The following is a 25,607-nucleotide window of genomic DNA, read 5'->3' on the forward strand; positions in this document are numbered from 1 at the left end:
CCGGAGTCGGGCTGCTTCCCCGGAGCGACGGTGCGAGCGGCAGGGAGGGCTCCGGGTGGGGGCAGGGCATGGGGACAGGGGCAGGCACGGGGCGGGGGTCTCGGGCTGGGGCGGGGGGCTGTGGGGGCCACGGGGGGCGGTGGTCTCAGACGCGGCTTGGGTACGGAAGGCCCCTTGGGGAGTGGCTGCCTGTCCAGTGCTGACGGGCACGAGGCGGGGGCGCGGCAGGCATTCACTTAGGGCCGCGCAGCGCAAGGCTCCTCGGGAAGCGCCGTTCCTCCAGGGGTCGTCCCGGAAACACGCTGAACGAAACCGATTCCCGCCAGCCGTGCTCGTGGTGGGCTTGGACTCGCGCTCCCAGACCCTCGGGCGGGGGGCAACCCGGGACCCCTGCCCACGAGCCTGTCGTGTCCGTCCCTCCAGGGGTGGCTCTGCGCGCCGTTGTTCGCAGGCCCTGGCGACGGCCCGGGCAGGCACCCCAGGGGTGCTGGTGGCCGCTGGACTGGCCTCACGGTTCTGCGGACCCTTCCTGAAGGGGACCCCTAGGTCAGGGGCCAGCCCAGGGACCCCCGTCTGGGCTGCAGTGGCGAGGAGGGGCTGCCGCTTGGCCTCCTCGCGGGCGGCTCTGTGCGCCCTGGAAGGGGCCGGCACAGCGAGCGGGACCGTCGAGGCAGGAGACGCCCCGGCCCCCAGCGTGGTCGCCTGCCGGGCTTGCCGGGGGGCATGGCGCAGACCCTGCGTGCCTCTGCTGCTCGGGGGCCGTCCTTGACGCAGAGAGAGGACAGAGGGCCGCGCTCCCGCACCCAGCAGGGCCCCACGCCCCGTGCATGCTGTGGGGGGAGGGCGGCCTTGCGCGGTGCCGTCGGGGCTCGGGCCTGGGCGACGGCCGCCCCCTGACGCTTCACTGACTCACGCCCCTTCCTCTTTTCCTTCCAGAACACTATGGCTACGCGCCCTCCGCCGTCGGCCCCGGCCTGCCCCTCGGTGCGGCCCACCCCGCGCTGCCGGCCCCCTGCCACGACCTGCAGGCGCCCAACCCCATCATCTCCGTCGTCCCGTCCACAAACCCGCCCTCGGGGTACGCGGGGGACAGCGGGCCGCCGGGCTACTTCCTGCCCGCGGGCCACACCAGGCCCAACGGCGCGCCGGCGCTGGAGAGCCCGCGCATCGAGATCACGCCGTACCTGGGCCTGCACCCGGGCGGCGGCCCGTTCTTCCACGACGTGGACGTGGAGGACGTGCTGCCCCCCGGCAAGCGGGCCGCGCCCACCGCCACCCTGAGCCTCCCCAACCTGGAGGCGTACCGCGACCCGTCCTGCCTGAGCCCGGCCGGCAGCCTGTCCTCGCGCAGCTGCAACTCCGAGGCCTCGTCCTACGAGTCCAACTACTCCTTCCCCTACGCGTCCCCCCAGACCTCGCCCTGGCAGTCCCCCTGCGTGTCGCCCAAGACCACCGACCCCGACGAGGGCTTCCCGCGCGGGCTGGGCGCCTGCACGCTGCTCGGCTCGCCGCGGCACTCGCCCTCCGCCTCGCCCCGGGCGAGCGTCACCGAGGAGAGCTGGCTGGCGCCCCGCGGCTCGCGGCCCTCCTCGCCCTGCAACAAGAGGAAGTACAGCCTGAACGGGCGGCCCTCCTGCTCCCCGCTGCACTCGCCCACGCCGTCCCCGCAGGGCTCCCCCCGCGTCAGCGTGACCGACGACACGTGGCTCGGCAGCACCACGCAGTACACCAGCTCGGCCATCGTGGCCGCCATCAACGCGCTCAGCACCGACGGCTCCGTGGACCTGGGGGACGGGGTCCCCGTCAAGTCCCGCAAGACGGCGCTGGAGCACGCGCCCGCCATGGCGCTCAAGGTCGAGCCGGCCGCGGAGGAGCCGGGCTCCACGCCGCCCGCGGCGGACTTCCCGCCCGAGGAGTTCCCCGCCTTCCAGCACCTCCGCAAGGGCGTCTTCTGCGACCAGTACCTGTCCGTGCCCCAGCACCCCTACCCGTGGGCGAAGCCGAAGCCCCTGTCCCCCGCGCCCTACATGAGGTAAGCCAGCCGGGCTCCGTGGCCGACGCGGCCCCAGCGCAGGCCCCCGCGCCCGCTCGCCTGTCCCCGTGCTCCCATCCCGATCGCTCCGCTGCGTCAGCGCAGATGGGACCCACGCCGAGCCGTCTCCCCGGGGCTGCCAGCCTGCGCCCCCCGCCAGCCTGCAGCGCGTGCAGCGGCGCGGCCTCGCCTCCCTGGGGGCCGACTGGCTGGGGACGGAGCTCAGTGGGATCTGAACTCCCCTCTCTGTGCTGAGGTTTGTTGAGCCGTGCAGGGATCTGCTTTCACGCCGCCGGGTCCGTTCAATTAGCCCAGCGGTTTTATTTTTAGCTGAACAGCCTCCCAACAGGTGGGCCTCTGGCTCCCCTGGCAGTGTTTCCTGGCCTAGGATTTTTTCTCTGAGGCGTGAAAACGTCACTGCCAGGGCTGGGTGCCCGCCTACCGCAGGCCCAGGGCCCCGGTCGGGAGCAGGGGCGCAGCCGTCGTTCTGCCTGGAGTCTCAGGGGGCCAGCGGCGCAGTGTTTCGTGTTTCCTGCTCCCGTTTATTAGATGGCACCCTGGGGCCAGGACTGGGGGAGAGCCGGCTTGGGGGTCTGTGCTCTAATCCGCAGAATGCGACTTAGCAAGGGGGATCTTTATACACATCCACGAACCCCTTTTGGTACAGCTAACACTCCATCGTCCCGCGGGCGACGGCTGCGCTCTCAGCCGTGGGGAGCCAGTGCAGCCTTTTTGCGTGCTTGTGACGAGGAGACCCGAGGAGCTGGGTCGTTCACTCTCAGGCTGGTGCGGGGGGCGTGGCCGTCAGCTGTGCTGCGCCGGGACCGCTGCGGCGCGTTGGCCCTGCCTGAGGGCGCTTCCGCCTGCCCACCCCAGACTCGACTTTGAGTACGATTGGCTGCTGTTCAGAGTTACTGTGCAGACGGGTCTAAGTCAGAACCTGGCTTTAATTCACACACGTGAAAATTTAAAAAAATAAACTCGGAGGCCTAACAAACTTAAAACCTGTTTATGCTTGCAGTACTGTCTCTACAACTGTCATTGAAATACGAAGAGGGCTGTTTGGAGGCCGTCCTCGAGCACATCACTGAGGCAGATGACGGTCTACGACCTGGCGCGTTAGTGCGGGCAGGGGGGCCGCAGGTGCACGTGAGCTTCCTTCAGCGCTCAGGTTAGAGGAGGGGCTCTGTCATCCGGGCCAGCCAGGGCCTGAAGGCACAGGGAGCTCGGAAAAGTCCAGCAAACGCCGCCTCACCCTCCTGTGAAATGCTAGTGTGCCTTTAACAACGGAGCTGGTCGCCCGGCTCGATTGAGGTCATCGGTTATTTATTCCCTTCTAGATTTATTCAAGGGCAGGTGTGCTCCTTGGGAGCTCTGCTCTTTGCCTAGCGGCCACCAGGCCTGTGCTGTCTGTGGTCACTGGGTTGCACGGGTGTGTGTTTTTCCCTTTGAGGATTTTAGCAGTGATTATGTGGGCCAGATTATTCTCTTGTCTTTATCTTTAGGTGACAGGGCCTCTTTGGTCAGGTGGGAGGCCCACACCATGCCTGCCAGTTAAAACAAACAAAAACGTGATGAGGACAGAGCGGGCCTCGTGTGGAAGCGCACGCTTTCCACTGTTTTGTCCCCTGGAAATGTGCTTCCTGGTCCCCGCAAGGTGTTTCCTTTGATCTCGCGCAGCTCCGGGCAGCTGGACATCAGAGCAGGACTGAAATGCCCAGCGCCTGGCGAGCAGGTGTGACCAGGCTTCCCCGCAGACCCCTCGGGCACGGCCGCGCGGCCGGGGGCCCTTCCTGCCGCTGCGTCGGCGCCAGGCTCTGCAGTGGCCCTGGCCCCTCCGCGTGGCGGCGCGCCCTGGGCCCCTCAATTACGTCACGACACTAAGGCCCATCCGTCCCTACGTCGGGTGTTTGTCCCTCTCGCGGCTGCCGTCGGATGGCCCCAGGGCTTCAGGAAAGGTGACAGCAGCGGCACGCTGCCGTCGAGGGGGTCAGCATGTCTGTGACGCTGACGGCACAGGGTTTGGTAGAATTCCATGGTTTGGAGTTCGGGGTCAGTTTAGAGTCCAGCTGACGGACGCGTCCCTCTTGGAGCTTGGCAGCTGGCCCTGCAGCCGCGGGTGACTGGATGGACCCTCCCAGGAGCCAGCGTGTTCTGCTCCTGCTCTAGAGTCAGACGAAGCCTCCACAAAACGTCAGGGGCTTTCCTTCTGTTCTAGAACCAGATGGAAGCTCCACAGAGGGTCAGCATCGCCTGCTTTCTGGTCTGTGAACAGGTGAAATCTCCCCAAAAAATCAGAACGGTCCACTCTTCATTCTGGAGTCAGACTCAGGTCCCCACCGAAGTCAGTGTGGTCTGCTCTCTGTTTGGTTTTTTTTTCAAGATTTATTTTATTTATTTCTCTCCACCCCCCTGCCCCCCGGCCCCGTTGTCTGCTCTCTGTGTCCATTCGCTGTGTGTTCTTCTGTGTCCACTTGGATTCTTGTCAGCAGCACCAGGAATCTGTCTCTTTTTGTTGCATTATCTTGCTACATCAGCTCTCCGTGTGTGTGGCACCACTCCTGGGCAGGCTGCTCTTTTGTCACACAGGGCAGCTCTCCTTCTGGGGTGCACTCCTTGTGCGTGGGGCTCCCCTACGTAGGGACACCCCTGCGTGGCACGGCACTCCTTGGGTGCATCGGCATTACGTGTGGGCCAGCTGATCGCATGGTTCAGGAGGCCCCGGGTTTGAACCCTGGACCGCCCAGGTGGTAGGCGGACGTTCTATCAGTTGAGCCACGTCCGCTTCCCTGCTCTCTGTTCTAGAGTCAGGTTGAGGCCATGCCACGCTTCAGCAAGCAGCGAGTGCTCTTCCCACCTGCCTTCTCTCCACAGAAGAGGAGGGTGAGAGCCACCGACGACCGTGTCAGCCCGTGTGGAGTGCAGTGTGTGCTCAGTGCTCTGTGGCCTAATTTCATTGCCACACTGGCCAGCAGTCCAGCCAGTGCCCTCCGCGTCAGCCGGGCCCAGAGCGTCCCGGTTTCTGCAGGTCTGCTTCCGTTATTCTGCCGACCACAGGGAGTTCAAGTGCTGACCGTGTCGGGCTCGTGGCGGGGCGGGGGTGCACGCCTGTGCGGGGCGGCGCGGCCGGCGCGGCTGTTCCGGGGTGGTGGTTCTCAGGGCGGGACTCTCACAGGTGCCCTGTTCCCCTGAGGAGTCAGCGTTAGACGATGGCGCTCCACTGCACAGTCGTTGGGCCGGATCCCCCGAGTCTCGGGTCCTGGGCGGCGCGCCCAGCGTGGAGGGGTCGTGTGGCTCCGTGCGCGCCCCTTCCTCAAAGGTCAGCCTTGAAGTTTTAAGGCCTTTAGCTGCCTGTACCTTTAACATCTTTGAATTTACTTTCAAAAAGGCAAAGTTAAAAGAGGAATTTAGCCTAAAAGAGCAAGCCAGAAGCCTTTGTAATGAGGGTCTTTCTGGACCATTTTTGACAGGCTTGTTGAATTAAGTTCTTACATGGGAAACGTTGCCTGTCTGAGTTGAGTACTTACGAAGGAAGTAAGCACTAGATGGCGAGAGGGTTAGCGAGCACGTTTTCCTAGGTCCCGGCTGGTTCAGGAAAAGTGTATCCAAATCAGTTTATTTTGGATATCATTTCTTTTAGGTTTTTGGCTGAGATATTGAAAATTTTAGTGACTTTTATGTTCTTATACTATGTGCACTATTAACTTTCAAAAGTTTCTTTTTTTTAAGGATTTACATATTTTTTATTTATTTCTCTCCCCTTCCCCTCCCCTTAGACCCCCCGTTGTCTGCTCTTTGTGTCCATTCACTGTGTGTTCTTCTGTGACCACTTCTATCCTTAGCGGCACGGGAATCTGTGTTTCTTTTTTTTTTTTTTTTAAAGATTTATTTATTTATTTAATTTCCCCCCCTCCCCTGGTTGTCTGTTCTTGGTGTCTATTTGCTGCGTCTTGTTTCTTTGTCCGCTTCTGTTGTCGTCAGCGGCACGGGAAGTGTGGGCGGCGCCATTCCTGGGCAGGCTGCTCTTTCTTTTCACGCTGGGCGGCTTTCCTCACGGGCGCACTCCTTGCGCTTGGGGCTCTCACGCGGGGGACACCCTTGCGTGGCACGGCACTCCTTGCGCGCATCAGCACTGTGCATGGGCCAGCTCCACACGGGTCAAGGAGGCCCGGGGTTTGAACCGCGGACCTCCCATGTGGTAGACGGACGCCCTAACCAGTGGGCCAAAGTCCGTTTCCCTGTGTTTCTTTTGGTTGCGTCATCTTGCTGTGTCAGCTCTCCTTGTGGGTGGCGCCATTCCTGGACAGGCTGCACTTTCTTTTGCGCTGGGCGGCTCTCCTTACAGGCGCACTCCTTGTGCGTGGGGCTCCCCTGCGCGGGGGACACCCCTGCGTGGCGCGGCACTCCTTGCGCACAACAGCACAGCGCACAGGCCAGCTCCACATGGTCAAGGAGGCCCGGGGTTTGAACCGCGGACCTCCCATGTGGTAGACGGACGCCCTAACCACTGGGCCAAGTCCACTTCCCTCAAAAGTTTCATAAAACAAATATTGACCTCTCTTGGGTTTTATAAATTATCAGAATATTTCAGGATTTATCCTAATTTGGAGTAGGATTAGATAAGCGTGTAGACTAGTAAAAAGTAAATCTTTACCACTGTTCACCAAATGTAAACCCTCGTCCCACAGCTCTCTCGCCTCGAGCCTGTGCGGGGGCCAAGGGCAGGGTGGGTGCAGAGCGCGGCCAGCAAGGTCCCGCGGCCGGGCGTGAGGCGGTCAGCCTGGAGCCCTGGTGGCCAGTCGCCCGTGGCGGGTGCGCCCCTCCTGGGCTGGGGCTGGGCAGCGGGCCCCGCAGGAGGTGCAGGGCGGCGCTGGGGGCGCACGCTGACCATCACAGCAGGGTCTGCGGGCCCCAGAGGCCCGCCCGGCAGGGGCTGGCGCGGAGCAGGTGCACAGAAGCGCCCCGAGCCCGTGCGGGGAGGCGCCCCGCTGGTGGGAGCCGCACCGCCCCGAGCGCCGTCCTTCCTCTCGGCGTTGGTGTCCTCGAGGCGCCTTCACGCGCCAGGGAAGTGAAGGGGCGAACGAGGCCTCTAGGCGCACGTGCGCCGCACACGGGCTGCGCAGGCCTGTCGGGGACGCGGGCAGGAGGGCGGGCCCCGCAGCCGCGCCTTCCCCAGGCTGCCCGTTTGTCCTCCAAACCCGAAACAAGCCCAGGAGGAAGCGGGCGCTCCTGGAGCGCGGTGGGGCCGGGGGCGGGCGGCGGGGGACAGAGTCCCCGCGGGACCGCCTGCCGGCTCGCGTGTCCCCGGGGGGAGGGGATTAGAGACCCCAGCCCCCGCGGAGGGCAGCTCCCGGGGTCGGGACGACCAGGCAGCGGCCGAGCGCGTGGACAGCCCGGCTTCCCTGTGGGTCCTGGCCGGCGCCCTCGCTGCCGTGGGGGCCGCGGGCACCGCGTCTGGGCGCTTTGTTTTGCTTGTTTGGTTGAATCTGGCCGAAGAGCAAGTCATTTGAAAGTCAGAGAAGAGCCTGCCAGGGAATGCCACCCCTAGGCCCGCGGCGCGGACTCTTCCAGGAGACGGCCGAGCGCAGGGCGCCCTGCGGGGACTGGCAGGCTGGACCCGAAACCCCACTCCCCACTCTGCCCAGAATGGAAGGTTCTGGAGACCTGCCGGGTCTGCAGTGTCAGTATGAGCTGTGGGTGGGGACCAAGCGAGCACCTGGGAGTGAGCGCCTTGGAAGGGAGCACCTGAGATGGGAGCACCTGGGGAGCGAGCACCTAGGAAGGGAGCACCTGGGAGGGAGCACCTGGGAGGGAGCACTTGGGAGGGAGCACCTAGGAGGGAGCACCTGGGAGGGAGCACCTGAGAAGGGAGCATCTGGGGAGTGAGCCCCTGGGAGGGAGCACCTGGGGAGCGAGCACCTGAGAAGGGAGCACCTGGGAAAGGAACACCTGGGGAGCGAGCTCCTGGGGAGCGAGCACCTGGGAGTGAGTGCCTTGGAAGGGAGCACCTGGGAGTGAGCCCCTGGGAGGGAGCACCTGGGGAGCAAGCACCTAGGAAGGGAGCACCTGGGGAGTGAGTCCCGGGGAGCGAGCGCCTGGGAAGGGGCACCTGGGAGGGAGCACCTGGGAGTGAGTGCCTTGGAAGGGAGCACCTGGGAGTGAGCCCCTGGGAGGGAGCACCTGGGGAGCAAGCACCTAGGAAGGGAGCACCTGGGGAGTGAGTCCCGGGGAGCGAGCGCCTGGGAAGGGAGCACCTGGGAGGGAGCACCTGGGAGCGAGCGCCTGGGCCCTGAGCTGGAGCGTGGCAGGAGCTACGCAGTGGCCCACGCACAGGCTGTGGGGACAGCGGGGGGCAGGCTGTGCTTGCCGTGGGGTCCACCGCGGAGCGCAGGCAGCAGCTCCCTGTGGGCGGGGGTCCCCGAAACCCTGGAAAACGTGGAACCTGTTTCCGCTTCCTTGCCCGGAGCCGCCCTGTGGGGCTCGCGCAGCAGATCGCCATCCCCCCGTGTGGAGCTGCAGCCTGCTTCCCGGGGACGCAGCTTCAACTCCTCCCTCTGGTGTCCTGGCGCTGCGCGCTGCGCAGTGGGCACCTGGCAGAGCGCTGGGCGACGCTGACTTCCAGCTTACACAGTCGGCCCAGCAGGTTCAGCCACGTCTTGAAGGCGCTTGGGAAAAGAGACTGAGCGGAGGGCCCCGAGCCAACGTGCGTGCATTTTCCCGAAGGTTTGCACAGAAGGTTTCGGCTGACACTGCTTGTTCAGATGTGAACTCTGTCTCTAGCCGCGAAAGGAGACACGGGAACGCAAGCACTTGTGGGATTAAATGGAGGGAATCTCTGTGGCTTTACACTCAGGTTTCTAAGTCGACCTTTTGAGATCTGGAATTCCAGGGAATTTCACCGAGTAACCAAAATCCCAAAGGGGGATCCTCGAGTGGCCTTGCCCTCCCCGACCCGGAGCTGCCCCCCTGCGCTCAGACAGCTCAGGTTTCGGGCCGGAGAGCCTTAACTCTGCGAGTCTGAGATTTCCCGAAAACCTCCACGGGACCGGTGCCTTGAGGACAGCTGCCGTGGCTCGGCCGTGTCCCTGGGGAGGGGTGTGGAGGGCTGGTTTGTGTTAGCCCCCCCCGGCGGTTGCTCGCACCTGCAGGTGCACTGGCTGCCAGGGAAGAGAGAGCTCCTGCTGTTGGGATTAAAACATGATCCGGAGACGACGACGATTCACACGTACACCTGGACCTCAGGCACAAATCAGGGCAAATTTTTGCCAATGTCTCTTGGATTCTTGACCCAAGAATGTATCCATGCGCCGTGACGGGGTTCGCCTCGTGTAAATGCCACCAAGATGCCTCCCGCGAGCTGGCTGGGCACGCGAGCGCTGCTGGCTGCTGACGAGGAGGGCGGGCTGTGGGTGCGGGTTTCCTTGCAGTTGAGCAGCTCTGCTCCTGCTCTCGGGCCGGTTGCCTCAGCCCATCAGCGTGGAGAGAGGTGGCCCGAGCATGCTGCTTGGAGTCCCAGCGGCACCCAGAGGCTTCACTGCCGGGGCGTCTCCCGAACCCCGAAACCTGGCGACAAATGTGCCTTCCACTTCAGCTGCTCCTCCAGGAGGGTCGTGCTGCCCACATGTGGCTCTTGGAGGCCACTCGCCCTCCCACCCTCTCCCCTGCAGTGGTGGCACGCTATGCTGTCTGTCCCCACTGTGTCTAGGCAGTGGCAGTCACTGGCCCCTGGTCAGGTCCCTGCTCGCAAGGCTTTTGGCCGCGAGGCCGGCTCTGATGCGTGGCGCAGGTGGTGCGTGGGCTTCCATTGGTGCTGCAGAATTCGGTGGCTGGCCCTGGCCGCTGGGCTGGCGCGCAGCCCAGGAGCCACTGTGGATGGCATAGGAGCTTGTGTTGTGGAAGAGGCCCCGTCCTGGGTCGTTCCAGCTGGTGGGCAGAGACCCCACCGCCTCCTGCGACGGCGCCCACCATGGTGCCACGTTGTGCCAGCCGAGGCCCGGGGCGGTGTGGGGCACATGCAGGATACGTCTCATTTCAGAGAGGAGGAAACTGAGGCACAGAAATTTCTAGACCCGAAATAAAAGGGCAAGAAGCAGTAAGGCATGGCACGGTTGTAGGGGAGCTCTGGGGCTTGCAGACGTCGCGCAGACCCGGCGCCGGCCGTGGCTTGCCGCTGCGCGCTGGGCGGCCTGGGGGTCGCTGACCTGCCAGCGCTGGGCCTCCCGTCACCAGCACATGGAGCTCGCCCCCCGACACTGCGCCACGGGCAGGGTGTTTGGGGTGCCTGGGATGAAAACAGGAGACCTGGATTTGAAGGCAGGAATGTCCAGGGAGACGGCGTGGAGGCGGCGGTGCTGGGCTGGGCGACGGTGGGCGCCCGACGGGCCCCGCCCTCCCACGCCAGCCCAGTGCTGGCGTCTGCTGCTCCAGCGACTTCCCGGCACGCTGGTTCAGTGTCAGCGTCTATCTAGTCCTGGGGCTCACGTGTTCTTATTTGGGTGCGTTCCTGCAGGTTTGAGAAAAACTGTATTGTAGCTCAGAATGTCACACCCTCGACCACTGCAGTCTCTTTAAACTCTGCGTTTGACAAGGAATGGCTTGCTGTGATGACAGAATTCCCGTATCGATGCAGGTGAAGTAGTGAGCTTGGGGCGGCGGACTTGGCCCAGGGGTTAGGGCGTCCGTCTACCACATGGGAGGTCTGTGGCTCAAACCCCGGGCCTCCTTGACCCGTGTGGAGCTGGCCATGCGCAGTGCTGATGCGCACAAGGAGTGCCGTGCCACGCAGGGGTGTCCCCCCGCGTAGGGGAACCCCACGCGCAAGGAGTGCACCCCGTAAAGAGAGCCGCCAAGCGTGAAAGAAAGTGCAGCCTGCCCAGGAATGGCGCCACACCCACAGAGCTGACACAACATGACGCAACAAAAAGAAACAGATTGCTGTGCCGCTGACAACAACAGAAGCAGACAAAGAAGAATACACAGCAAAATAGACACAGAGAACAGACAACTGGGGTGAGGGGGGAAGGGGAGAGAAATGAATTTAAAAAAAAGAGTGAGCTTGGGGGGATGGCAAGCGGGTGCAGCACAAGCAGTTGAGCGCCCACCTCCCACATGGGAGTTTCCAGGTTTGGTTCCTGGTGCCTCCTAAAGACAAGCGAGACAGCTAGCTGATCTGAAGGGCTGGTGTGGCGAGATGATCCAACAGGATGACACCATGAGATGATGCAACAAGGAGACAGACACGAGAGAGACAACAAACAGGGAACAGATGTGGCTCAAGCAATTGGGCTCCTCCCTCCCGCTTTGGAGGGCCTGGGTTTGGTTCCAGGGGCCTCCTGAAAGAAGACGAGCAGACACAGAGAGCGGACAGCAAGCGCAAGCAGTGAGGGTGGGGGATAAATAAGTACATAAATCTTTTTAAAAAGTCCCTCTGTTGTTAAAAATAAGAGTGAACTTGGGGCGGGCGGTACGGGGCACTGGCCTCGGCTGGCGTCGGCTTCGCCCTGCCTCTGCCTTGGTCCGTGCAGGGCCGGCTTCCTCGCCTTTTCTGAACCCGACAGGGCAGCCCGAGCAGGCTCATGGCTAGAACCTCAGGTCGGCGCGGCAGCTGCGGAGGCCGCCTGGGGCGGCGCGGGGACCCGGAAGTGCTCCCCGCGTGCGGCGCCGCTGGCCTGCCCCTGGTGCCGCGCCCGGGCGGAGCCCCTCCCCCCCCCCCCAAACCCCCCCGAGCACAGGGGTCTTGGTGCCGGGCGAGCCTGGCTCTGCTGGGGCCTTCTCGCCCCTCGCTCTCCCCGGGAGAAAGGCGGCCCCCCCGGGACGGACATGTACGTGTCGGCCTGGCCCGCCTTCCAGTTTAGCCTCTTGGTAAAAGGGACGGGAGGGAGCCCCCGAAAACCCGGTCTCTTCCCCCAAGTCCGGGCTCTGGGCGAGGCCCCCTGTGCTGAGCGGAGACCTGGAGGTGGGCAGATCGCGGGTGAGAAAGCTCCTGTGGGGCCGGCCTTCGTGCTGGGGGACGGGCTGGGGGCCGGGACGCCCCTGCTCTTTGGCCGATGGCGGGGGCTGGGCCGGCACCTCCACCTCCTGCAGCCCCCCGCGGGCGGGCGCCACCGTGGGCAGCACAGGCCTGGCTTCAGGGGGCGCAGCGTTCGCTGGGCCGGAGGCCACAGTCGTGTCCTGGGGGCCCGCGTGGGAGGGCGGGGTCTCCGCTAGCCACGAGGATACCATGCCCCATGGAGCCCCCCTGCTGGCGCCGGGTGGTGGGAACGTGGGAGCAGCGCATTCTCGTGGGGCTCCCAGGCCTGGCCCTGGAGTCCACAGCTCCTCCGGCACGTCCGTCCGTCCGTCTCACCAGCCCCAAATGCGCGTTGCTGCCCCTCGGGCGCCTGTGGGGGCTGCACGGCCCTCTGGGCTGCCCACTCCCGGGCCCCCCGCCTCTGGAGGAGCCCGCCCTCCTGCTTGGCCGCGTGTCTGGGCTCCCGCGGGCAGATGGGTGCCCAGAGGAGGGCCCATGGCTCCCGCCGGTGAAGCAGGAGCCCACAGAGGCACTGGGTGGTCCGGGGTCCCCGTGCGGCCGCGGTACAGAGCGCCCAGGAGAAGGGGCTCTCCACCCCCTGGGGGCCCCACCAATGCGGCCACCCCCATGGCCGGACAGAGGGCAGGCCCAGCGCCCTCATCCCTGCGCCAGCCGCGCCCCGCGGGACGTCCGTGCCGACCAGGGCAGCGTCCTGGGCGTGGCAGGCAGTGGGCTCCGCAGGTGCGCGGGGGCCATGGGCTGGCCCCGCCAGGCCGCTCCCTCCCCACGGGCCGGGGTCCACCTGCTCTTCTGGGCGCTCGGCCCGGGAGGTCGGCCCCTCCTGGGCGGGAAGAGCTTTCCCACGGCCCCAAGTTCTCCCGGCATGGGGGGCAGGCGCTGCGGCTCCCGGGGCCGGATTCCTGGGTGGTCCTTCCGCGGCCCTGCCCGTGGGTGTGGGAGTGGGTGTGGAGCAGCTCGCAGGCGCCTTCCAGGTTCAACAGAAAAGAAGAAGAAAACAAAGGACCAGAAGCCGTTGGCTGCAGACCCAAGGACCAGAAAACCGGGGCGTTTGCGGTTCTGTTAACTGCCCTCGCGTTTTCCTTCTCGGTGATAAGCACGCGTGGGTTTTAGCTCTTGGAAAATTCAGAATTGAAAGGGTTTTACGCAAGCTGTTTAAGGAAGGACCTGCCTCACCTTTGGGTTTCCACCGCACAGTGAAAGCTTCCTGCCCTGAGGGGGCTCTGAGAGTCCTGTGATCAGCTCATGGTGACAAAGAGTGAAAGTGAGTTTTCAGAGGTTGAGCAAATGCAGGAAGAGGACGCTCAGGAGGGCTGGGGCCCTGCCCGACGCCGGCCAGCGCCGGGCTGCTCGGAGCGGCCCCACAGCAAGACCAGACGTTTAACGCTTGGACCTTTCAATGTCCTTCCCTGGAGAATATTTACAAAACGTGTACACATACCGGCCATCCCGTCCTAGTACCTTACTCTGAGATTTGGGTCCCGACTATCACAGTTACCATTCTAGCACATCGTCTTCCAAACCTACTCTTGAAAAAGCTTTTGGGTTTTTACTTCTATTGCAGAAAACCCTGAGCATGTGCAGAACTGGAGAGGCCCACGTGGTCAGCCCCCACCCCCAGCCTCGGGTGACCAGCCGGCACCCAGCCCGTTCCACCTGCACCCTCCACCCTTTCTCCGAGGTGAATCCCAGGCCTCGTCTAAGTTTCCCTGTAAATGTTCCAGCACGGAGCTCTCTGAGGTAGAAGGAGTTCTGATGTCAGTTACCTGAATTCTTTAGCGTCATCACGTATCTGCTCGTGTTCAGGCTTCCCTGAGCCATGCTTTTTTAAGAGCTGTTGGATCGGGCTCCCAGTGCGGGCGTTTCCCCGCGGTCACTCGACGTGGCCCCTGAAGGGGCCTGAAGTTTTGTTCTCATCTTCTCCCGCTGCACCGTCACTGCAGAGGAAACCTCCACTGCCCTGGCTGGGTTTGTCTGGCCGTGCCGCTTGCCTGCTCCTCTGTCCCTGTGCTCTGGGCACTCTGTCTGGCCTGGCGAGGGGCCTGGGTGGGGCCACGCTGTGCGCCCGTCGGGAGGCACTGGCACCGGGTGTCTCTTCTTGTGATGCCAGCAGGTCGTTGGGAAGACTTCTTTTTGACTTGAGAGGCCACGTCTCCCCCACGGGAGCTCAGACGTGGGGTTTGAAGAAGCGGATTCAAATCTCTGCTGCCCCGGCGACAGGGGCGTGACCGGGGCTTCGAGCCTGGCAGAGGAGGGAGTGGAAGTCGCTCCTGCTGACGGCAAGAGTCCCCGATGGGCTAGGAAAGCGCGTCGTGACCCTGGAAGCTCTCTCGTTCCTAATATAAACCACACAGCCCGGGTTTGAATTCCGGTGCAAGCCACGGCCTCCGCGGGGGGATTCTTGGGTGGGCCCCTCGGCGCCGGAGCCTGGGGTCTCTCCGGGCAGAAGCAGCGTTGTGCTTCTGGCTCGCTGTGCAGAGTTCGGCCGGGAGCCTGCGTGCGCCGGCGGTGTCAGCTTCGGGTTCTCGCGGGAGGCGCCGGCGTTCTGCACAGGGAAGGTGGAGAGAGGCCGCTCAGCGGGGCCTCGTCAGCGCGGCTTTGCGTGGACTTTCACCAAAATGAATGGGGCTGGTGAGCAGCTTGGCGTTCGACGAGAGCTCTGCCTCTGGGCTGAGCCGCTGGCGGCGTAAGTGACGGTGACGTGCAGGGCGCAGGAGCCGAGGGTGGGCGCCCGGGTCCAGGGTGGGCCTGGGTTATTCTCATTCTCTGGTCTCGGATCCCCGTGGGGGCCACCTCGTGAGCTGGGCCCTGAGCGTCCTCCACACCCTTCCCGTGTGAAGGAAGCTCAGAGGTTCAGACGTGAAGGCGTTCTCCCAGGAAGCGACAGCCGCTGCGCCCAGGGGCTGAGATGGGAGAGGTCCGGCAGGCGTGGCCGCTCGGGCCGCGGGCGCCGGGCCGTGGCTGCTTCTCGCGGGGGCGTCCCCGCCACCCCGCCCACCCCGGGTGACAGTCCTGGTCGCCTCTGGCAGGGGCGGCCCCGAGGTAGTGCAGACCAGTCCTCGGGGCTCCCGGCGTCCGGCTGCCTCCCGCCCTCCACTGTGGAGCTGCCCGCCACCCGCGCACCCCCTGCTCTGGCCCCCGAGGTCACCACTGAGCCAAGTGCGCCCCGCACGGTGGGGGCGGGTGGCGAAGGGCCCACGCTTGTGGAGAGCGGGCGCCGTGGAGCAGTGTCGCTGCGGGGCGTCCGCAGCGCGGTGTGGGCTGGCGTGTCGCGCACAGCGTGCAGCTTTCATATGGAGACAATCTTAGCTCCAGAGAGGCCCGGCCGGGCGTCCCCGTAGCGCAGGGCCCGGCCAGGGCACAGGTGTGGCATGCGTGGAGTCTGAGCTCCCACAGCCACGGCCCCCCTTGCTCTCCGCTCGGGACCTGGTTTACCTCTCGGCACTGCCCGGCGGGTGGCCCCGCCTCCGGTTCCCAGGCAGGGATGCAGAAGGGTGCTGTGCGGCTGGGCCGGCCGCCGTGGCCCTGCCTCTCGCCTCCGTGCCTGCTGCGTTGGAGCGCGCGGCCCCCGGGCGGGCTAAGGGGCGCCGGCTGCTGAGTTGCGGAAGGAGCTCGCTCTGGCTCCTTCCCCTTGCGGCATCTCCCACCGGCTGGGCCCAGACCTTCCTTCTTGTACCCCCACGGGGGGACCCTGTGTGGCGTCCGTCACTGAATCGTCCTGCCTCCAGTGACGACTGCGCTGGCAGCACGTGCCAGAGCCTCCCCGAGTGTCCTTCTGGAAGCGGAAGGGGCAGCCCCGGAGATGCTGGACGACGGAGGGGGGTGGGGCCACGTCCTGATCGCGCCATGAGTGGGAGCAGACAAGGGGCGCTCTCAGAGGCCTCGGTGTTTTCAGAACATTGCGTCCTGGTGGCTTACAAGTAATCACCTTGGTTATGCTGATGTTTAAAACACGCTGCATTGCCCTGCGGTTTTGGAATTGTGTTTGTTAAAGTGGCGTTTGGCAGTGAAGAGAGCGTGAGCCCCTGCTTTGGTGTACACTATTGGCAAAGGTGCAAAGCCATCAGGACTTCTTGGGCGTCGAGGCTGCATGACGCCAGCAATCACACCCTGTGTGTGTGTGACCTGTCAGCAGGAGTGGACCTGGTGAGCACCCCAGAAAGCGGGCTGGGGTTCTGTATCAGGAATCTTCAAATGCCCACGTGCTTTGGCATTGCCTGTGAGAGCAGAGGCGGCCTGAGTTTTAATCCCAAAAGTCCACGCCACTGGTTTGTCCAGGCACTGGGAACGGCCACTGGTCTGGCGCTAGAGCAGCAGTTGATAGATGACCAGGAGTGCTGCGAGCAGGCCGTTGCTGATAGTGACACTGACGTTCCAAACTGCGGTCTTAAGAAAGCCGGCATCTCTATATGTCAAGAACGGTGTAGACACCCAGTGGCTGAGGTGACCTCTGCTGAGGACGCATTCAGGCGGTGCTAACTGTATGCGTGTGCCTGTAGATAAGCTCACTTCAGGGACCTTCTGTTGGTACAGAGTAAGTGGAACTTAGGTACAGACCTGACCAGCGGCTTTTGGTTGCATGGAGCGTGGCTTTTAAAAAATTGAATTAGACGGAAGGCGAGGGTCATCTGTAAACGGTCGCTAACCCCGGGCGCCGCACTCCAGCAGGCGTCCCTGCCGGAGGCACCTCGTGACCAGGGAGGGTCACCCTTGTGGCCGGTCCTGGGTCCTCCGTGGCCCCTGGCATAGCACAGACTCGTGGAGCGGGTGGGGAGGGGGCCGCGGCGGCCGCGCTGAGCTGGTCGGGGGGCCTGTGCGCTGCCACGTCTTTCCTCTGCATCAGAGACCAAGTTGGCTCTTGTTTTGTGGAGCTGCCAAATTCGTGCTGAAAACTTCTACCCGAGAGCCATCATTTTAATTGTCTATCTTCCAGTGTTTATTTTGTTAGCCGTTCTTACTTTAAACTGTTTACACGCTGTGTTGATAAATCTGTAAACGATTTGAGAACAAATTATTTAGACAAATTAATTTTTAAAATATTCAAGTGCTGAGTGGTTTAGAGTAGCTTTTCTTTAGGAAAATACAGTTGCCTTTAACTGAACTCTGAGGAGTTGAGGCTTTGCTTTCTTTGCATTTCTCGCTCCTCTTTTCATTCTCTCCCATCCCTGCCACCTTCATTTGTCTTTCTTTTTTTCCCCATTGAAGTCAGGCTAGGCCAGTCTTTGTCCTTGGGAATTTTGTGCTTTTTGTCTCTTTTCTAGCCAAAGATAGTATTTTAATTAGATCAACAGCATAAAAGAGGCAACCCACTAAGAAGAGGCTATGGGTTCTCAGAGCTGACGGACTTACCCTGTGGCAGTAGGCGCAGCCGCAGGTCCCAGCTAGTGGTGGGGGGGGCGGTGGGGCACGCCTGGGCCTGGGGGCGGTGGGGCCCTGGGGGGGCGGTGGGGCACGCCTGGGCGTGGGGTTGGTGGGGCACGCCTGGGCCTGGGGGCGGTAGGGCCTTGGGGGGGGGCGTGGGACACGCCTGGGCCTGGGGGCGGTGGGCCCTGGGGGGGCTGTGGGGCCCTGGGGGGGCGGTGGGGCACGCCTGGGCGTGGGGTTGGTGGGGCACGCCTGGGCCTGGGGGCGGTAGGGCCCTGGGGGGGGGCACGCCTGGGCCCGCGCACACGCTCAGGAGCCCATGGGCCCCCTCCTCGGCTGGAGCTCAGCGGGACCCTGCCCGCCGTGCCCGACACGAACGTGCCCCCTCGCTGGTGGTGCTGCCAGCCTCAGCGCAACGCTGATCACCTCTCGGAGGAGACCGCGTGCATGCCGTGTCACAGTGCTGGCCGGTGGCGGCCGTGCCTGCCGGTCACTGCTTCAGCCTCGAGGCTGCCTCCGCCCCTGCAGCCCCCACACCCGTCAGCTGCTCAGGTGTTTGGACCCGTTTCCGGGACAGTGACGGGCGTCGTGCTTGCACGGGGGGAGCGCCAAGATTCCAGTTTTTATCTGGGCGTCTTATTGAAATTGAATCGAAGTAAAATTCACATGAGAGCAGGCAGGTAAACTAGTGACCCATTTAATTAGCCATTTGTTCTTCTGGTGCCTACTTGAATCTATTCTTTAGAAGCTGGAAGTTGAGTAGCGACCTTCAAATGAGAATGCTTCCCCTAGAATCCGTGAGGCAGACCCAGGAGAAGGACGTCTCCTGCTTGGGTTGGAAGGTGCCGCCGACGCCCGCTTTGGAGGGAGAGCGGAGCAGAGGCGGGAGCCAGAGGGGAGCGCCTGCAGCAGGAAGCCCTGCCCCGTGGACAGGTGGGGCCAGCCCCGTCGTGGTCCTTGTTCTCCAGCGAGGGCTGAACTCCTGGCCCTGTGGACACTTGTCCTGGAGGCGCAGCTCTTTCCGTCATTCGATGCTGGGGCTCTGCCGGGCCCTGGAGAGACCTGTGAGCTGTTTCACCTGCCAGTTGTGATTCTGCGGCATAGAATCTACGTCCCTCACTGACTCAGTTCAGAGCTGGGAGCTTTGCCTGCGGCCAGTTCTGGAAGGCGCTCCCAGCCTACTTGTCAGAGGTACTCCAGCCCACTTGTCAGAGGTGCTCCCAGCCCACCTGCCCAAATGCTCCCAGCCCACCTGTCTGAGGTGCTCCAGCCCACCTGTCCCAGGTGCTCCGGGCCCATCTGCCCAAGTGCTTCCAGCCCACCTGTCCAAGGTGCCACCTGTCCGAGGTTCTCCTGGCTTACCTGTCATGCTGAAACGCCCCATTCCCAGGCTTGGCAGAGGAGAGGCCAGAGCCCAGGGCCCAGCTCACTGATGATGGTGCCCGCTTGCATCCTGAGGACACAGGCAGTTTTAGATGTTTCCTTCTGGCCTTAGGTCTTGATCTGCTTACAGGGAAGGAGCCGTGGAGTGGGGCCTGCTGCCCGCTGCACTTTGTCACTTCCTCCGTCTCAGCCAGGGCTGGTGGCCACCCTCGTAAGGCCACGTTTCCTCACCCGTGCAGCAGGGCTAGTAGCACATCCCGCCGAGGGGCAGGTCGGAGGAAAAGGCACTTCACATGGGCCTCGGGCAGGCCACGGTGCCCCCGGGCAGGCCACGGCGCCCCCATGCAGGCCACGGCGTCCCTGCTCAGGGCAGGCTCGTCACCCCGCCCAGTGCAGCGATGGCGAGCCGAGCTGCTGTCTTCTCTGCATCACGACAGCGTTAGTTCAGGTGGGCCCCTGGACTGAGTCCTCTGGAACCTCATTGCTCTTGACAGTTGGGTTCCTTGGTTTGTCTTTCCACGAATCACAGAATTTAGAAAGCCGTGTCCCCCCCTCACCATTTCACATGGGCCGCCGAGCCCAGACGTCAGCGCGCACGGCCAGGTAGAGGAGCCTGGGCCTGCGGTCGCGGAGCCAGCGCCTGTCCTCTTCGATTTTAAGAGCACTGCCTTATTAGGGGGTTTAAATGATTTACGTCTTATTGGAGTGAAGAGGGGAAGACGTTTTCATTGTGCTCAGTGAGTGTTTCCGGCCTCTTGGCCGGCCGCGTCGCAAAGCCCCGAGGAGGCTCTGGCTGGTGGTCATCAGTCGTGGGCCTCACGAAGGCTTCAGGTGGCTCATGCCGGCGCCTCGCCCCGCGTTCTCGTCACAGGTGTGAGCTGCGGGGCTCTGGCTGCGCCCGCGGCCTGCGCCGCTGCTGCGTGTTAATGCCGCGTCTGCTCTTCCGTTGCAGCCCGCCTCTGCCCGCCCTGGACTGGCAGCTGCCCTCACTCTCCGGACCTTACGAACTCAGGATCGAAGTGCAGCCCAAGTCACACCACCGCGCCCACTATGAGACGGAGGGGAGCCGGGGAGCCGTGAAGGCGTCTGCCGGAGGACACCCCGTCGTGCAGGTACCGGAGCTCCGGCTCCCTGTGTGGGGGCGGAAGGGGGCTTTCTCGTCTGTAAGTCCACGTCCGAGCACCAGCGGGCGGTGCTGTTGGCTTTTCCTTTTTGAACGATTTCCAGCGCGGGCCGTCGCACCTGTGCGCTCGCGTGCCCAGGCCACAGTGAGAGAGCCTCCGGTTCTCCCTCCAGCGCCCCTTAGCTCCTCTGTAGTTGTTGACCTCCCTGTACTGAACTCTGCGTCAGGGGCTTTCGGGAGACCCTCGGCGCCGACGGCGCGTGCCCGGTCTCGGCTGGCGGCAGAGCTAGGCGTGCCGACAGATGAGCCTTCCGCCAGAGCACTGGCCGCGGCGACTGGCCCTCGTCGTCCTTCCCCTTTGGCTGCCCGGGTCAGCTCCACGGCGTTCCCTTTGCGTCGTGCCCCTCGGCCGGCCTCTCTGCATGTGCGGCCTCGGCTCAGGGAAGGCGGGAGAAGCTGCCGGCAAGGCCGCGGCCCGGCCGCTCGAGAGGACAGTGTCCCCCGGGTGGTGGCTGTCCGGGCCGCGGGCGGGGCTGGCTTGCTGGGCCCCCACAGCCCACTCTGCACCCCGCGGCCCTCCGAGGCGTTAGCTTCCACGTGCCCGTCGGGGGCTTCGGGCGCCCTGGGAGGCAGGCGTGTCTCCAGGCCCTGCTGGTCACCTCTCTGTGCCCGGTCAGCCCAGGGGCCTGGGTGTGACCACTTCCCTGTGTCCTGCGTTTCCGAGAGGCCCCAGGAGGGCTCCTGCCAGGGCACCCCAGAGGCGAGCCCACCCCTTGTCCAGACTCAGTGCCGCCGCCCCAGCCTGTTTGGTGGGGAACGAGGGAAGCTGGGCGGCCCTCAGTGGGGCCGTGCTTTGTTATTTTGTTCCATTTCGGGAAGTAAATGAGGGCGAGGAGACCCCGAGACCAGTGGCCTTTGCCAGCTGCAGCCACGTGGGTTGGCAGGGAAAGGTGCTGGAAGCGAAGGGCTCAGCCGACCCTGCAGGGCCGCACACCCGAGCCTGAATGTCCACGAGGGCAAGGGAAGGGCGCTGCAGCCCACGGCGAGCCACGTCGCCAGGCAGAGGCAGCAGAGGGCAGAGGGGCTGAGGCCGGCCAACGAGGAGGAACGAAATGGAGACAGAGCAGCCGAATCCGTGGCAGTTACTCCAGCTGCTGCCGGCGAGGGTCCTGGCGTCCCAGCCAGCGCTGGCCCAGAGGGCTGCAAGCCGCGCGCGGGGTCATGGGGCATCTACCGGGATTCCAAGGCACCGTGGGGAGCTGGCGGCCCCGTTGAGGCACCACGTGTGGCGCCCGAGCAGCGCCCAGGGCTCTGCTTCGTGTCTGTGGCCGCAGCGTCTCGGCTCAGGGCGCATCGCCATCAACACAAATACGTGGGCGCAGGTTCTCGAGGTGGTGGGAGGTGGAAACAGTCCTGAGAGAGCCCCACAGCGTGTCCGCAAGAACGATGCGTGGAGAGCGGGAGAGGGAGGGGGTGTCACGGGTACAGGCAGGACAGAGGTGTCCCCAACAACGGAAGATCCTCGAATCGGCGTCCGCATCCTGGTGAGGAGTTGGTGCTCCGAAGAGCTTCCTGGTATCTGTGGCAAAGGGCAGTGTGTCCCGGCTGGTGAGCAATGGAAAGCAGGGCTTTGGGCCTTTGTTTCCTTTCTCAGCCAGTGGACCACAGGTTGGATAGAAATAGAACTTGCACGTAATTATAAAACCGATGAAAATAGACAAGTTGCTCGGATGCTATCAAAGCTTGGGAACCACGGAGTTTTATTCTGTGCTGCGGGTCGTTTTACAGAGCGGGCCCTGCCTCCCCCACCCGCCTCCCCTTCAGGAACGACGGCGGCCCGGGGCCAGCCCTCGCCGGCTCCGTTCCCGCGGGCGCTGTCCTGTAGCCAGAGTCCAGGCAGGTTCCTGCTCGGGGCCGTCCTTCACCATCCAGGGGGCCTTTTTATATCGCAGGGTTGAAAAGCCCTGGCCTCCCCTACGGACGGAGCTCGGAGGTTTCCAGTTTCAAAAACAAGTCCTCAAAGCGATACACGCACACCCAATGTTCATGGCAGCGTTGTTCACTACTGCCAGAAGTTGGAATCAACCCAAGTGCCCACCAACAGATGAATGGGTAAACAAAATGTGATATATACATAAAACAACAACAACAACAACAAAAACCCAGGTTCTCCCCGGAACACCAGCTGATCCAGCGGTTTTCTCCGCTGCTCACAAAGCCAGTCCGTAAAAGCAATGCCGACAGCCTTCTGTGGAAGAAACAACCGTGGGGTGCCCGAGGACGCAAACGGCGAGACGGGAGCAAGCTACCCCGCCTGCCCGGGTGCGTGGTCTGGGGGCTGGCGGGCCTGGGGGTCAGCCTGGGCGCGTGGTCTGGGGGCAGCAGGGGGGCTGGTGGGCCCGGGGGGTCAGCCTGGGCGTGTGGTCTGGGGGCAGCAGGGGGGCTAGTAGGCCCGAGAATCAGTCCAGGCATGTGGTCTGGGGGCAGCAGGGGGGCTGGTGGGCCTGGGGGTCAGCCTCGGTGCGTGGTCTGGGGGCAGCAGGGGGGCTGGCGGGCCTGGGGGTCAGCCTCGGTGCGTGGTCTGGGGGCAGCAGGGGGGCTGGTGGGCCTGGGGGTCAGCCTGGGTGTGTGGTCTGGGGGCAGCAGGGGGGCTGGCGGGCCTGGGGGTCAGTCCGGGTGCGTGGTCTGGGGGCAGCAGGGGGGCTAGTAGGCCCGAGAATCAGTCCAGGCACGTGGTCTGGGGGCAGCAGGGGGGCTGGTGGGCCCGGGGATTCAGCCTGGGCGCGTGGTCTGGGGGCAGCATGGGGGCTAGTAGGCCCAAGAATCAGTCCAGTCATGTGGTCTGGGGGCAGCAGGGGGGCTGGCGGGCTTGGGGGTCAGTCCAGGCATGTGGTCTGGGGGCAGCAGGGGGGCTGGTGGGCCTGGGGGTCAGCCCGGGGCAACGAGGAGGGAGGACGTCTGGGCTCCGTGAGGCCCGGGGCGTCCGGCATTTAAGCAGCTCACTGTGCGTGGCACCCAGCGCGGGGCCCCGGCGGCTGATCCAGGCCCCATGGTCCCGCAGCCCCTGCCCGCTGCCTCATACCGAGGCCCTGCCTTTCTCTTCTAAACCCGGCGTGACCCAGTTTGTCGGAAAACGCACCCCGATCCTGGAAGCTGCGGGGCAGTCCCCGAGGCGTGGGGCAGCGCAGGAACATGGCCGCTGTGTGGCCGGGAAGAGTCAGGTCGCGGCGGGCCCTGCGGGTGGGCCCCGGGCGCCGGCCCTCGGGGCTGTCAGTCGTGAGGCGTTCCCTGCCCCCTGCCCTCGGCTGCCCCTGCACCCCTGCGCCCCTGTGCCCGCCACCTGCCCAGCGCCAGCCTGCGCTCCTCCCGCGCACTCCTGGAACCGCAGGGTGCCGGGGACACCGGGAGGCCGCAGGCGCTGCCGGCTCCTGGCTCCTCACCGGGCCCTTGGGACCGGGGCTTACAGCGGGCAGGGGCGGCAGTCGCCGCGCTGCTGCTTGAGCTGGCCCTGGGAGTCCTGGCCCACGAGGCCTGTGAGCAGTTTGATAAGGGTATGGATTCCAAAAATAGATCTTGGATTATGTCTGTAATCTGGTCTGTACCTGGCCTGATTGAGTTATGATTAGGGCTTTGATTGGGCCACGTCGTTAGGGTGTTGAGTCCCACCCCTTGGTGGGTGGGGACTCGCAGATAAAAGGCAAAGGGCAGAGTGGAGGGTTTTGATGTTGGAGTTTGGTGCTGAAGCCTTAAGCTGGGGCCCTGGGAAGTCAGCTCACAGAGGAAAGAAAAGCCCCAGGAAGAAAGGAACCTTGAGCCTGGGGAGAAGCCAGCCCCAGGAAGAGAGGAACCCTGAGCCGAGGAAGAAGCAAGACCCTGGAACTTAGGAGCCCAGGAAGCCTGGACCCGGGCAGCCGTCGGCAGCCATCCTGCTCCAACACGTGGAAATGGACTTTGGTGAGGAGGTAACTTACGCTTCAGGGCCTGGTGACTGTAAGCTCCCGCCCCACATAAACGCCCTTTGTAAATCCAGCAGGCTCCTGGCGCTCTGCCTCAGCGCCCTGTGGCTGACTAATCCAGCCTGGAGCCCCGACTGGGGAGGCCCGGGCTGTCTTGCCGGCGCCTGCTGGAGGCGCGGGGCAGGTGGAGCTGCGGCGCGGCCTTGGCGCTTCCCGCCCGTCTCATCTTTGGTTCCCCGCTCTGCTCTCACAGAACACGGTACCTTCTTTTTCCTCCTCCACACGGGAGCTCCTTTCCTGCAGGACGTCAGGCTCACCCAGGACTTTCCCTCGTCTTTTGGCGGGAAGTCCAGCCATGGGGTCCCCGCGCCCCCTCCAGCGGGCTAGTGTTGTCCGAGGCTCTCGGCCTCCCCAGCCTGGCCGGATGGTGGGAGCTGGCGCCTGCCCCCTCACGCAACCAGGATCCACACCCGGAGCAGCCGTGGCCCCGGCCTGCTGCGGTCACCAGTGTCCCCCTCCTCAGACCAGAGGGAGCGCCAGCAGCTCTGTGCCCCGTGGGGAGAGAGGACGTCGCACTCAGGGCCCATCGCAAATGTGTGGCCGTGCACAGTGGACACGCCGGGGTGGACCGGGGGCAAAGCAGCAGACAGAAAGGTGGACATGTATGAACGGAAAGGTGGACATGCAGTGGATGGAATGCTGGACTTGTGGGGACAGACGGGACGAGGGGCAGAGCAGTGAATGGAAAGGTGGACGTGTGTGGACGGAAAGGTGGACGTGGGGACGGACCGGGCAAGGGGCAGAGTGGATGGAAAGATGGACGTGTGGTGGTGGACAGGGTGAGGGGCAGAGCAGTAGACGGAAAGTTGGACGTGTGTGGACGGAAAGGTGGACGCGTGGGAGAAGACAGGTTGAGGGGCAGAGCGGATGGAAAGATGGATGTGTGGGGTGAGAGTAAAAGCAGTGGACAGAAAGATGGACATGCGGGGACGGACAGGTAGATGTGAGTGGATGGAAAGGTGGACATGTGGGGATAGGCAGGGTGAGTGGCAGAGCAGTGGACGGAAAGGTGGATGTGCAGGGGAGGGACAGTGGTGGGAGACAGTGGGCGCACGATGGGCGGGGGCCCTCCTCTGGCCTCCGCGAGCCCCTTGCGGGTTCACGGGCGCCGAGCGCTGGGCAGGGGCTGGGAAGTCTCTGGGAAGCGCGGAGGTGCAAGCTGCCCCCAGGAGGCCTTCTGGCCGGTCGCCTGCTGAGGCGCGCAGGGCCCGGGGCGGGGGCGCGTGTCCCTAGCTGGAGGCGCGCTCCCGTGAAGCCCCCGTGCTCCAGCCATACCTGTAGCGCGGCCCCAGCCTTCCACATGCGGGTGCCGAGCCCGTGGGCCCGCCAGGCTCGAGAAGGAGGGCCCGTGGGCTGCAGGGTGGGGGGCACAGGCCTCCTGTGGCACAGGTTTGAGCCCCAAGCGCACGCCCTTGGCCATCTTCCGGCGCCAGCGTCGGGGCGCGGTGGAGGCAGCCGTCGGCGCCGGTAGGGACGACCCAGGCCTGTGGTCTTGCTTCCAGCGCAGGGCTGGATCCCAGGCGCGGCCACCCCGTTCGCAGGCTCCCCCGTCTCGCACTCGGGTGTCCGCCCCCGTGGCGGTGGTGAGCACACCGCCTGAGCGTTGCGGCGCAGACGTCCCCTCCGTCCCTGCACGCGGGTCCCCAGGCGCCAGCCGGCCAC

General features: G+C 64.2%; 1 protein-coding gene across 5 annotated transcripts in view; it reads left to right on the forward strand.

Moving 5' to 3' along the window:
- NFATC1 (nuclear factor of activated T cells 1) overlaps positions 1-25,607 on the forward strand; it is a 108,322-nt gene that overhangs the window by 11,260 nt on the left and 71,455 nt on the right. For all 5 annotated transcript variants that reach the window (XM_058277924.2, XM_058277926.2, XM_058277927.2 and 2 more), the window contains exons 2-3: positions 937-2,032; positions 19,759-19,918. In XM_058277924.2, coding sequence (XP_058133907.1) covers positions 937-2,032; positions 19,759-19,918 — 1,256 coding nt within the window. The remainder of the gene's footprint in view (positions 1-936; positions 2,033-19,758; positions 19,919-25,607) is intronic.

Source organism: Dasypus novemcinctus, chromosome 16, assembly GCF_030445035.2.
Source record: "Dasypus novemcinctus isolate mDasNov1 chromosome 16, mDasNov1.1.hap2, whole genome shotgun sequence".
In the NCBI taxonomy this organism is placed as follows: Eukaryota; Metazoa; Chordata; class Mammalia; order Cingulata; family Dasypodidae; genus Dasypus; species Dasypus novemcinctus.